Consider the following 13,038-nt stretch of genomic DNA (forward strand, 5'->3'; position numbering starts at 1 on the left):
TTATCAGCAGGGGTCCCCTGGATAGTAAATGTGTCCCGGGTGATAACCACGGATGCCAGCTCTTCAGGGTGGGGAGCCTACATGGGGGACATGGTGGTCCAGGGACAATGGGAACCCTTCACAACATTCTCATCCAACCAGAGGGAGTTGTTGGCGGTTGAATTGGCTGTTAAAAAATTCCTCATATATCTGCAGGGCCAGCACGTCAGAATTCTGTCGGACAACAGAGTTGCAGTCGCTTACATAAACCGGCAAGGGGGAACTCGTTCCGAGACATTGATGCAAATCACGGATCGATTGTTCCAGATGGCAGAGCTCAATTTTCTATCTTTGATGGCTCTCCACATCAAAGGAAAGGAAAATGTGGCAGCAGATTTCCTCAGCCGAAACATGTTAAGGCAAGGAGAGTGGTCTCTCAACGAAGACATTTTCAATCTGATCGTCTGCAGATGGGGTCAACCAGTGGTAGACCTGTTCGCCACCAGAAACAACAGAAAAGTAAAACTTTTTTGCTCGCTAAATCCCAGGGAAAATCCCTTGGCGGTGGACGCGTTTCTGATAAAATGGGATTTTCCACTGGCCTATGCTTTCCCACCACTGAACCTGATACCTCTAGTGGTGAGGAAAATCAGGGAGGATCGAGCGAAAGTCATCCTTATCGCCCCCTTTTGGCCCAGAAGAACCTGGTTTGCCTGGCTCAAGACAATGTCTGTATCGGTTCCCTGGGTACTACCAGAGATCCCGAACCTGCTTTCTCAGGGACCGATCTCTCATCCACAAGTGGCAGCACTCCATTTAACGGCGTGGAGTTTGAACGGTCACTATTAGTGGGGAAAGGCTTCTCTCCAAATTTAGTTGAGACACTCCTAAAGAGTAGAAAGCAAGTAACTACAAAAATCTACTCTAGAACTTGGAGGAAGTTCTTGTCTTGTTCAAGATTTGACATCCAAGACGGGATACCAATACAACAAATCTTAGAGTTCCTACAGAGGGGTTTCGAGTTAAAACTCTCTACTAGTACCCTTAGAGTACAGGTCTCAGCTCTGGGTGCCCTGTTTTCATGCAATATAGCAAACAATTATTGGATAGCGAGGTTTATGAAGGCAGTTAGTAGATCTAGACCGGTATATAAGGATAGGACAGTTCCATGGGATTTAAATTTAGTTCTGTCCTCTCTAACAAAACCCCCCTTTGAACCTCTGCAAGAGGCCTCAATCAAAATGTTGACACTTAAGACCGCCTTCCTGATTGCCATAACCTCAGCTCGCAGGATAGGGGATATCCAGGCGCTTTCCAGAGCTCCTCCATACACAGAAATCTTATCAGACAGAGTAGTCCTTAGACCAGACCCGGCATATCTGCCGAAGGTAGCGTCACGTTTCCATAGATCACAGGAGATAGTTTTGCCATCCTTTATTCCTAAGCCCTCTAATCCTAAGGAGCAGGAGCTTCATACGTTAGACGTTAGGAGATCTCTCCTTCAGTATATCTCAGCTACTGATAATTGGAAGAAAGATGGAGCACTGTTTCTTTCATTCCAAGGTCCAAGGAAAGGATTTAGAGTGTCAAAATATTCACTAGCCAAATGGATTAGGGAAACTATATCTCTAGCTTATACAGCAGGTGGGGGGCCAGCTCCGCAGAATCTAAAGGCACATTCCACCCGGGCCATGGCGTCATCCTGGGCAGAGAGATCTGGAGTGTCAGTGGAGCAAATATGTAAGGCGGCCACTTGGTCATCTCCTTCCACTTTCTTTAAACACTATCGGTTGGATTTGGGGTCCTCCTCTGATCTCTCCTTTGGGTTAAGGGTGCTACAGACTATAGTCCCTCCCTAAGGTAGCTTACATCTCTGTAAATCTCTCGTAGTGCTGTCATGGGAGTCCGAATAAAGCATTAAGCTACTTACTGGTAGCGGCATTTTTCGGAGGCCCATGACAGCACCCTTAGTTCCCTCCCTATTCACGTGGGGGTAGCACTTCCTGATATGTAAATAGTGTAGTATGTAAATCTCACATATGGTGTCTGGTTACAATATAGTAGATTATTTTTTGGTTTCCAAATGTATATAATGTATATAATGTATGTTTGTGTACCACTAACCGCGGTAGTCCTCTCAGGCTCTGAAATACAACTGATGCATGGGAGAGGTGCCGCCCTTTTGTATCTGTAGGTTTCCTGTTCCTTAAGGGCGGATCCCCTCTCGTAGTGCTGTCATGGGCCTCCGAAAAATGCCGCTACCAGTAAGTAGCTTAATGCTTTTTAATGAGGAAGCTTTTCCGTGGCCACTGGAAATTGGTGGCGCCGCAAGGCCGGGTTCTGGTTTTTGGAGGGACACAAGTGACGTGGATTTGCCTGAAACTGCCCCTCAACCAAGCACAACCGCAGATTTGAGAACTGGAACTTTGGCCCACATGGCGGATTATGCCTTACGTATCCTCAAAAGGGACACACGCATAACTAAAATGATGAATGATGACGATTACTGGTTGGCCTGCCTCCTTGATCCTCGCTATAAAGGCAAATTGCAAAATATAATGCCACATGAGAACTTGGAACTAATATTAGCAACCAAACAATCAACTCTTGTTGACCGTTTGCTTCTGGCATTCCCTGCACACAGCGCCCGTGATCGTTCTCACACGAGCTGCAGGGGCCAGCAGACCAGAGGAGTTAGAGGGGAAGAAATCAGAAGTGGCGTTGGCCAGAGGGGTTTTCTGACCAGGTTGTGGAGTGATTTTGCTATGACCGCAGACAGGACAGGTACTGCAGCATCAATTCAAAGTGACAGGAGACAACATTTGTCCAGTATGGTTACAAACTATTTTTCATCCCTTATCGATGTTCTCCCTCAACCGTCATTCCCATTTGATTACTGGTCATCAAAATTAGACACCTGGCCAGAATTGGCAGAATATGCATTGCAGGAGCTTGCTTGCCCGGCAGCTAGTGTCCTATCAGAAAGAGTATTCAGTGCTGCAGGTTCAATACTAACAGAAAAAAGGACTCGTCTGGCTACCCAAAATGTAGATGATCTAACCTTCATTAAAATGAACCACAACTGGATTTCGAAATCTTTTGCCCCACCTTGCCCGGCTGACACCTAGCTTTCCTATGAAAAGGTCTTGCCTGTGGACTATTCTGAATGCCTTTTCCAATCTCGTAATTTTCTGCACCTGATTGTCCAGCATACGACATGTTTACACCTCACTAAATGGCCAAACTCCCCACACGGGGCCGTGGTATCGACACTTGGCGACAGCACCCGTGAGAGTGCAGTTTGTCTGAAGAGGTGGGTGTGCCCGCTTTTGGTCGACGGCACTGCCACTGGGTCCCTCCTAGTACAATAAAGTGTCTCTGGCGGTGGTGGTGCGCACCCAACGTCAGACACACCGTTGTAATATGAGAGGCCATGGGCCTGTACCGCCGGCCACAAGACAGTTCCCCCCCCCCCCAGCTCAAGCAGTGCTCTACCACTTGCAAAATTATCTCACAGCTCCACCAATGTTTAGTCTATGCGCTGACATCCTTCAATGCCTGCCACTGACAATACCATTGTATTGACATTTTTGTTATGTTAGGCCTTCGATGCCTGTCTGTGGTCACTCCTTCCACTAGGCCTCCACTGACCACACCACTGCTGCCCGTGTACCCCTGTAACCAATTTAAAATTGCCTACAGCCATGTGTTATTATTTTAGGCCTTCGATGCCTGTCTGCGGTCACTCCTTCCACTAGGCCTCCACTGACCACACCACTGCTGCCCGTGTACCCCTGGAACCAATTTAAAATTGCCTACAGCCATGTGTTATTATTTTAGGCCTTCGATGCCTGTCTGCGGTCACTCCTTCCACTAGGCCTCCACTGACCACACCACTGCTGCCCGTGTACCCCTGGAACCAATTTAAAATTGCCTACAGCCATATGTTATTATTTTAGGCCTTCGATGCCTGTCTGCGGTCACTCCTTCCACTAGGCCTCCACTGACCACACCACTGCTGCCCGTGTACCCCTGGAACCAACATCAGAAAATATAAAAATAAGTATTTTGCTTATAAAAAAGAAAATACTGGAGAGATATCAAATACAGACATTTTAACGTTAAAAACAAACACATACAACAAAAATCTGGTACAGTACTAAAAATGGCCACCAGCTACAATAACTTTCTCCTGCAAGTAGTTAACTGAAAGGTTTTTTCAATTTTAAACACAGATATGGCATCCACCGAGTGTTGTCCTGTCGCGTCTTCTTTATATTATTGCCAAGAAGATGCAAAACAATGAAAATAATAAAATCATTATTTACCAAAAAAATAGAGTAAGTCAAAACCACATTGCAAATAAACATTCATTACAAATAAAGAAGCAGGGCGCGTCCGAGGGTGAGTATATACCTAATAAGAATATAATCACCCTCGGACGCGCCCTGCTTCTTTCCGACAGCCTTCCTTCCTAAGAATCAGCCCTTCCGTGGTGTAGAGAGAGGGTTTGTTACACTCCAAGGTGTTCCCCAGGTTGCCTTTCCTGAGCTTCGATCTTCCGGCTCTCGTTTAGTAGTTGTTGGAAACTACGCTGCATTAGGCCTACAAATTGGGTATGGGGTGTAGAGAGATGGTGTGTTCCACTCCAAGGTGTTCTCCAGGTTGCCTTTCCTGAGCTTCGATCTTCCGGCTCTCGTTTAGTAGTTGTTGGAAACTACGCTGCATTAGACCTACAAATTGGGTATGGGGTGTAGAGAGATGGTGTGTTCCACTCCAAGGTGTTCTCCAGGTTGCCTTTCCTGAACTTCTATCTTCAGGCTCTCATTAAATTGTGGTTAAACGGAACAACTGCATTTGGCGTACTAGTTGGTTTGGGGCCTACTATCGGTGTCTGCCACTCCTTGCTGTTCTGCTGGTTTCCTGTCCTGAAATTCCGTTTTCAGGCGCTCGTTAAGTAGTTGTTAATGTTAGACTGCATTTGGCCTACTAGTTGGGTTGGGGCCTACTATCGGTGTCTGCCACTCCTTGCTGTTCTCCTCCACTGAACAAAGCTGTGCCGCCTGTTTACTACTGTTGCCAATTTTGAACTGCATTTCGACTACTTACTGATTTGGGCCTACTCTCTGTGTCAGCCTCTCATTCCAGTTGTCCTCCACTGCAATGCCCCCTGATTAGTCCTGTGTTACCAATTTTGAACTGCATTTAGCCCACTTTATTCTTTGGGCCTATATCTGTTTCTTCCTCATCCTGCCCATTGCCCAGCCAGTGATAGATGAGTCTGCTGGTACATTGACCCACGCAACATTTCCCGTGCACGCTACACTGCAAGATTGTGACCCTGCTGAAAGTCAGGTCCCCCTTCCCGCATACCATACCACCTTACACGGGGACAAACAGGAAGGTGCAGATGAAAGTGCAGGTTCCTTCATCAGGTGGGGGGAGGAATACTAGTTGGCAACGTCACTGGCACAGGGCCTCATAGTACGCAAAAGTGTTGCTGCCGGTGGGAGGCGCCCCCGCCGTGCAAACACACCGCTGTACTTTGAGGGGCCCTGTGCCAGTGCCAATGCCAACGAGTGGGCCCCCCCTGCTTGCTCAGGTTCACAGCACTTGCAAAGTTGAAATACTTACCTCTCCCTGCTCCACTGCCGTGACGTGGTCCAGATTTCCTGGGCCCACTAATTACTTGAACCAGCCCTACCCACCACAACTTTAGCCAAATGAACCCCAATTTCAAATGCCTTCCAATTATTATAAGGTAAATTACGCTTGACAAGCTTCATTAAGAAGAATGGATGGTTTTGACATTAAAATGGGCACTCTAGGTGTTTTCCTGGCCCCCACTCACTGCCGACTATGCTGCCCCATTGACTTGCATTGGGTTTCGTGTTTCGGTCGATCCCGACTTTACGTCATAATCGGCCGATTTCACTCGACCCGACTTTTGAGATAGTCGGGTTTCGCGAAACCCGGCTCGACTCTAAAAAGGTCAAGGTCGCTCAACTCTAATGCTCGCCTCTATTTCCCACCTTGCTATATTTTTGCAGCCCCGTATATACTTACCCCGCTATGGCCTTTTTACCCCTCTTTTCACACCATCTTAACACAGTGGCCCTTTCTCCCATAGCCCCGAACAGGACTCCTACACCCACCCAGGGATCTATGCCCTTCGCTCCGCTCCTACAATTCTAAGGTTAGTTGCCTGCCATTTAAGTGATTCCACCACTTGGGCATTTCATTTTTGTACTTGTATAGCATTTTACCAGTTTACCATGTCTGTGCATTTTGTCATATAGTACTTACCGTGGCTACGCAGTATAACCTGGTGTATTCTAATTGAACCTCTGTTTTCCCTACATCAGTGTTGTCACGATGCATGCTACCCCAGCAGTCTTCTGCTCTCCAGATATTTTACGCTTCATTGTTATGCCAGCATCTTATTACCTGAGGACGTACACCTGTGTATCCATCTAGTCCTGATTTTGTCGCCTTGCCCTAGTTTATCTTTGGTGACAGAACATGTATAGCAAATACATAGGGATTTTGTTTATTATCATTTCTTTTGTGTTGTATATAATATTTTTCTGTATATATAATTTCTTGTAAATAATTTATGTTCATATTTTGTGATACCCTGTACCTTTTGTTTCTGTAAGGTTTGAAAAAGACCCTGTGGGTCGAAACGTTACCTACCTTGAAACACTGCGGTGCTACCTTTATTTTGGTGTTTGTAATAAAGAAAACCACAATTTTTTTGAGACAAAAAACCAAATCTCCAAAAACCTTTGAGTGCGACTGTTGTTGTATGACTATAATCTGGAGCATCCCTCCGTGTTCAGTCTGCACCACCCGTAGCGAGAGTGCACGTCTTGTTCTACAATACTGCAGGGGAGGAGCAGAGAGCCAGCAGGAGGGTGTATGCTGCAGGGAAGGAGCCGAGAGCCAGCAGGAGGGTGTATGCTGCAGGGGAGGAGCCGAGAGCCAGCAGGAGGGTGCATGCTGCAGGGGAGGAGCCGAGAGCCAGCAGGAGGGTGCATGCTGCAGGGGAGGAGCTAACTTTCTTTGTATCACTTAGTGTCAGCCTCCTAGTGGCAGCAGCAGACCACGGTCTGTGTCCCCAATGAGGCGAAGGAGAAAGTATAATAGAAACACGTCACCACGTCTGAATTATCACCCACTCCTGGTTTTGGCTTACAAATACTGATGTGAAATACTGACCAAAAACTGAACGTGTCCTTACAAGAAGGGACTGGTTTAAGTGGAGAGCCCCTTTAATTCAGCAATGTGCCATAATCATCTTTGCTAGAGACCCACTTTCAAGTAATTAAAGGATTATTCCACCGAAACCTTTTCCCAGGATTGCTAATAAATGTGTGATCTCTGAGGTCCCAAGGGGTTCCTCAGAACAAGTATCCCAAAGCCTTGTGTGAAAGGCATCTGCACTGCGACCCCCAGAGATCATACATGTATCCTGTGGACAGGTGATACATGTCAGGTTGGTGGGAAAAACCCCTTTAGTAAATGAATGTTTTGTACAGGTCACTCCCATCATGCTCAAGTGTCACCTCCGGAACATGATACTTTCAGGAAGAAATAATTTCCACAATTCTGTTTCCTGTAAAATCAGTGGTCAGAGCACCCCCTGCTGTATATCCACAGCTACTGCAACTTACAGCAACCAAGATTGGCATCAAAAACCGACCATCGGTCTCCAGACCTGAACGTCATACCGCCTCATATATGCCTATGGTCGGTCTGGGCATTGCAGTTCGTACACTGACCATGAATCACAGTTGTGTGTATTTAGCCTAACTTACAGAACTAAAGTACACAAACTGCAGTCACTGTGTACATACATTACTGATTCTGAGTTACATCCAGGGTTATACTCCAGAGCTGCACTCACTATTCTGCTGGTGCAGTCACTCCGTCCATACATTAGATTACTGATCCTGTACTGATCCTGAGTTACATCCTGTATTATACACCAGAGCTGCACTCACTATTCTGCTGGTGCAGTCACTGTGTACATACATTCCATTACGGATCCCGAGTTACATCCTGTATTATACCCCAGAGCTGCACTCACTATTCTGCTGGTGGAGTCATGTGTACATACATTACATTACTGATCATGTACTGATCCTGAGTTACATCCTGTATTATACTCCAGAGCTGCACTCACTATTCTGCTGGTGCAGTCACTGTGTACATACATTCCATTACGGATCCTGAGTTACATCCTGTATTATACTCCAGAGCTGCAGTCACTGTGTACATACATTACTGATCCCGAGTTACATCCTGTATTATACCCCAGAGCTGCACTCACTATTCTGCTGGTACAGTCACTGTGTACATACACCTTTAAGAGCAGTAATCGCGGCCATATTGGCTATCACACATGTATTCTGGATAGATATGACTCATCTTCTACATAAAGCTTTAATAAATAAACATGCAGGTCAGGTGATCAGTGGTCTTGGTGGCTGCCACCTAATTCACTCTGCAGGCTCTGATCATCAGCAGCTGCAGCAGGATGAAGACTGGAGACATAATAAGTCCGAACCACAGCCCCTTGGTCTGTTCCACCAGCTTCTGGCACAGCAGCATCTCAAACACAAACTTTAGGCTGAGGATGGTGAGGATCCAGAAGAGACGCAGCACGGCCTGACGCTTCTCCCCGTCCTGGAACAGACGCACCGTGACGATGGCCGTGAAGTAGGTGCTCAGTCCATCCGCTGCAAAGAACGGGATGAAGACGTTCCACCAGCCCAGGTCCAATAGTTTGTCAACCTTCATGGCCAAGAGGATGGTGAAGATCAGAAGCGAAGAAATGTGGATGAAGATTTCAAACTGGGCGAATCCCAACCACTGGACCAGCTCCCGCAGTGAGAACAGCATGGTGCTAGGTGGGCTTCAGGGCACTGGGGTCACCATGGGCTGTGGGCAGCGATTACACTGGAGAACATACTGAGGAGACAGGAATGTAGATTATTAGTAACTGCAGGTACAATGTAAACTATGACTATGGGGGTCCCCGAGCACCAATGCGATGTGGGTGGGGGGGGGGGGGGGGGGGGGTTCATGTGACTCACTGACCAACACAGGGAATTTTATTCATCAAATGTCAAGAGAAGAGAGCAGGTGGATTTTCGAAATGAATACACTTATCCCAAATGGACTCAACAGCGAGATTGAACTTTTTGCCTTCAACAAATAGACCCAGCGCTTCCTACCACCGTATGATATAAAAGCACCTCTGTTATGCACCGGACCATCCCTGAAGAAGGAGTCTGCCGACTCCGAAACGCGTTGGATTAAGCCTTTTGGTCCTAGGTGCATTCCGTCAGCCGATCACGTGTATCATCACGTGCATGTGACGTCACGCGAGGTCCTGCAGCTTCACTGCACCTCGCCGGCAACTTGCTTGTAGGAGCGCGGTCTTACCGCTGAAGATTCTGGATCATCGCCGGGAACCTGCCTGAGGAAGCGCGGTCTCACCGCTGAAGATCCGGCAGCATCGCCTGTGAGGTAAGGGGTGACTGTCACCGCCTGGGACAGGTCTAACACCCTTTCCTCACACATCCTAACAAGAGCCACTGCTGCGTACACACCTGGGAGACTGCAGCATGTGTATATACATTTGAATTGAAGGTAAATAATATGCTAATTAGGTAACTGTTTGGTCACGGTATAAGCTATTTCATCCTATGTAGACAGTCTTGTCACCATTCGTTTTTTAAAATCAATTGGGACCTCCAGCGCAAATATATACACACATATAGTTGTTTGTGTTTTTTACACTTTTGCACCGGACATTTTGGTAGTTGTGTCCGTTTATTTGCAGCAGGGGGAAAAGAAAAAAAATAAAAAATGTAGTAATAACCCTTTGTGCAGCGCCCCTAGTTGTTTTTATATTTTGGTAGTATATAGTGCTAGTATTTGGCTCTTTATGACAGCATGTGTCAGGCAGTGCATGGATGTATTATAGCGGCACTACAAAAAGGGGAAAAAGTGTGACTATGGGACTATTATATAAGAGCTGAACAGTAGTATTTAGTAAGCTAAATTGTACAGTTTGAAAGTATTAAATGGACATTGTATAGCAGTATTATGTGAGTAAAGAATAGAAGTATTAAATGCACACTATAGTATTATGCAAGTACACTATATGGGGATTATGTGGACACTGTAGAGAAGTATTACATGAGTACAGTATGGGGACGTTATATGGACACTGTATAGCAGTATTGTGAGTACAGTATGGGGGTGTTATATGGACAGTGTATAGCAGTATTGTGAGTACAGTATGGGGGTGTTATATGGACAGTGTATAGCAGTATTGTGAGTACAGTATGGGGGTGTTATATGGACAGTGTATAGCAGTATTGTGAGTACAGTATGGGGGTGTTATATGGACACCGTATAGCAGTATTGTGAATACAGTATGGGGCGTTATATGGACAGAGTATAGCAGTATTGTGGGTACAGTATGGGGGTGTTATATGGACAGTGTATAGCAGTATTGTGGGTACAGTATGGGGGTGTTATATGGACAGCGTATAGAAGTATTGTGGGTACAGTATGGGGGTGTTATATGGACAGCTTATAGAAGTATTGTGGGTACAGTATAGGGGCGTTATATGGACAGTGTGTAGCAGTATTGTGGGTACAGTATGGGGGCGTTATATGGGCAGCACATAGCAGTATTGTAACTAAACTATGGGGGCGTTATATGGACAGTGTATAGCAGTATTGTGAGTACAGTATGGGGGCATTATATGGACATTGTATAGCAGTATTATGTGAGTAAAGAATAGAAGTATTAAATGCACACTATAGTATTATGCAAGTACACTATATGGGGATTATGTGGACACTGTAGAGAAGTACATGAGTACAGTATAGGGGCGTTATATGGACAGTGTGTAGCAGTATTGTGAGTACAGTATGGGGGCGTTATATGGGCAGCACATAGCAGTATTGTGACTAAACTATGGGGGCGTTATATGGACAGTGTATAGCAGTATTGTGAGTACAGTATGGGGGCGTTATATGGACAGTGTATAGCAGTATTGTGAGTATAGTATGGGGGTGTTATATGGACAGCGTATAGTAGTATTGTGAATACAGTATGGGGGCGTTATATGGACAGTGTATAGCAGTAATGTGAGTACAGTATGGGGGCGATATATGGACAGTGTATAGCAGTATTGTGGGTACAGTATGGGGGTGTTATATGGACACTGTATAGCAGTATTGTGAATACAGTATGGGGGTGTTATATGGACAGCGTATAGCAGTATTGTGGGTATAGTATGGGGGTGTTATATGGACAGCGTATAGCAGTATTGTGAGTACAGTATGGGGGTGTTATATGGACAGCGTATAGCAGTATTGTGAGTACAGTATGGGGGTGTTATATGGACAGCGTATAGCAGTATTGTGGGTACAGTATGGGGGTGTTATATGGACAGCCTATAGCAGTATTGTGGGTACAGTATGGGGGTGTTATATGGACAGCGTATAGCAGTATTTTGAGTACAGTATGGGGGTGTTGTATGGACAGCGAACAGCAGTATTGTGAATACAGTATGGGGGTGTTATATGGACAGCGTATAGCAGTATTGTGGGTACAGTATGGGGGTGTTATATGGACACTGTAGCAGTATTGTGAGTACAGTGTGGGGGTGTTATATGGACAGTGTGTAGCAGTATTGTGGGTACAGTATGGGGGTGTTATATGGACAGTGTATAGCAGTATTGTGGGTACAGTATGGGGGTGTTATATGGACAGCGTATAGCAGTATTTTGAGTACAGTATGGGGGTGTTGTATGGACAGCGAACAGCAGTATTGTGAGTACAATATGGGGGTGTTATATGGACAGCGTATAGCAGTATTGTGAATACAGTATGGGGGTGTTATATGGACAGCGTATAGCAGTATTGTGGGTACAGTATGGGGGTGTTATATGGACACTGTAGCAGTATTGTGAGTACAGTGTGGGGGTGTTATATGGACAGTGTGTAGCAGTATTGTGGGTACAGTATGGGGGTGTTATATGGACAGTGTGTAGCAGTATTGTGGGTACAGTATGGGGGTGTTATATGGACAGCGTATAGCAGTATTTTGAGTACAGTATGGGGGTGTTGTATGGACAGCGAACAGCAGTATTGTGAGTACAATATGGGGGTGTTATATGGACAGCGTATAGCAGTATTGTGAATACAGTATGGGGGTGTTATATGGACAGCGTATAGCAGTATTGTGGGTACAGTATGGGGGTGTTATATGGACAGCGTATAGCAGTATTTTGAGTACAGTATGGGGGTGTTGTATGGACAGCGAACAGCAGTATTGTGAGTACAATATGGGGGTGTTATATGGACAGCGTATAGCAGTATTGTGAATACAGTATGGGGGTGTTATATGGACAGCGTATAGCAGTATTGTGGGTACAGTATGGGGGTGTTATATGGACACTGTAGCAGTATTGTGAGTACAGTGTGGGGGTGTTATATGGACAGTGTGTAGCAGTATTGTGGGTACAGTATGGGGGTGTTATATGGACAGCGTATAGCAGTATTGTGGGTACAGTATGGGGGTGTTATATGGACACTGTAGCAGTATTGTGAGTACAGTGTGGGGGTGTTATATGGACAGTGTGTAGCAGTATTGTGGGTACAGTATGGGGGTGTTATATGGACAGTGTGTAGCAGTATTGTGGGTACAGTATGGGGGCGTTATACGGACAGTGTGTAGCAGTATTGTGGGTACAGTATGGGGGCGTTATACGGACGCTGTGTCACAGTCTGGGGTCTTGTACTTAGGTTTATATTTCGCAGTGAGTAATATCTCACACAACCAGGCTGCGGGCTTTCTATAAATCGGTCACATGATACAATGTGGCTGCTGTATTATTAACAGGTAGCAGACCATTACAGAAGATGTTACATTATGGGATGTCTCCGTTCTCACCAAGCTCCGGTGCAGCCGCCTCTCCCTCCTCTCGCACTTCCGCCATCACTGTCCCATGACGTCATTAGTCGGC

At 45.9% G+C, this 13,038-nt stretch overlaps 1 protein-coding gene across 1 annotated transcript; it reads right to left on the minus strand.

Moving 5' to 3' along the window:
• Positions 1-8,408: 8,408 nt before the first annotated feature.
• On the minus strand, positions 8,409-13,036 carry TMEM203 (transmembrane protein 203). The gene is made up of 2 exons (XM_069747765.1): positions 12,966-13,036; positions 8,409-8,955 (listed from the first exon to the last, which is right to left on the minus strand). The coding sequence occupies exon 2, from the start codon at positions 8,884-8,886 to the stop codon at positions 8,479-8,481; it is 408 nt and encodes a 135-aa protein (XP_069603866.1). The 5' UTR covers positions 8,887-8,955; positions 12,966-13,036; the 3' UTR covers positions 8,409-8,478.
• Between the last annotated feature and the right edge of the window lie 2 nt (positions 13,037-13,038).

Source organism: Ranitomeya imitator, chromosome 2 (assembly GCF_032444005.1).
Source record: "Ranitomeya imitator isolate aRanImi1 chromosome 2, aRanImi1.pri, whole genome shotgun sequence".
Classification (NCBI taxonomy): Eukaryota; Metazoa; Chordata; class Amphibia; order Anura; family Dendrobatidae; genus Ranitomeya; species Ranitomeya imitator.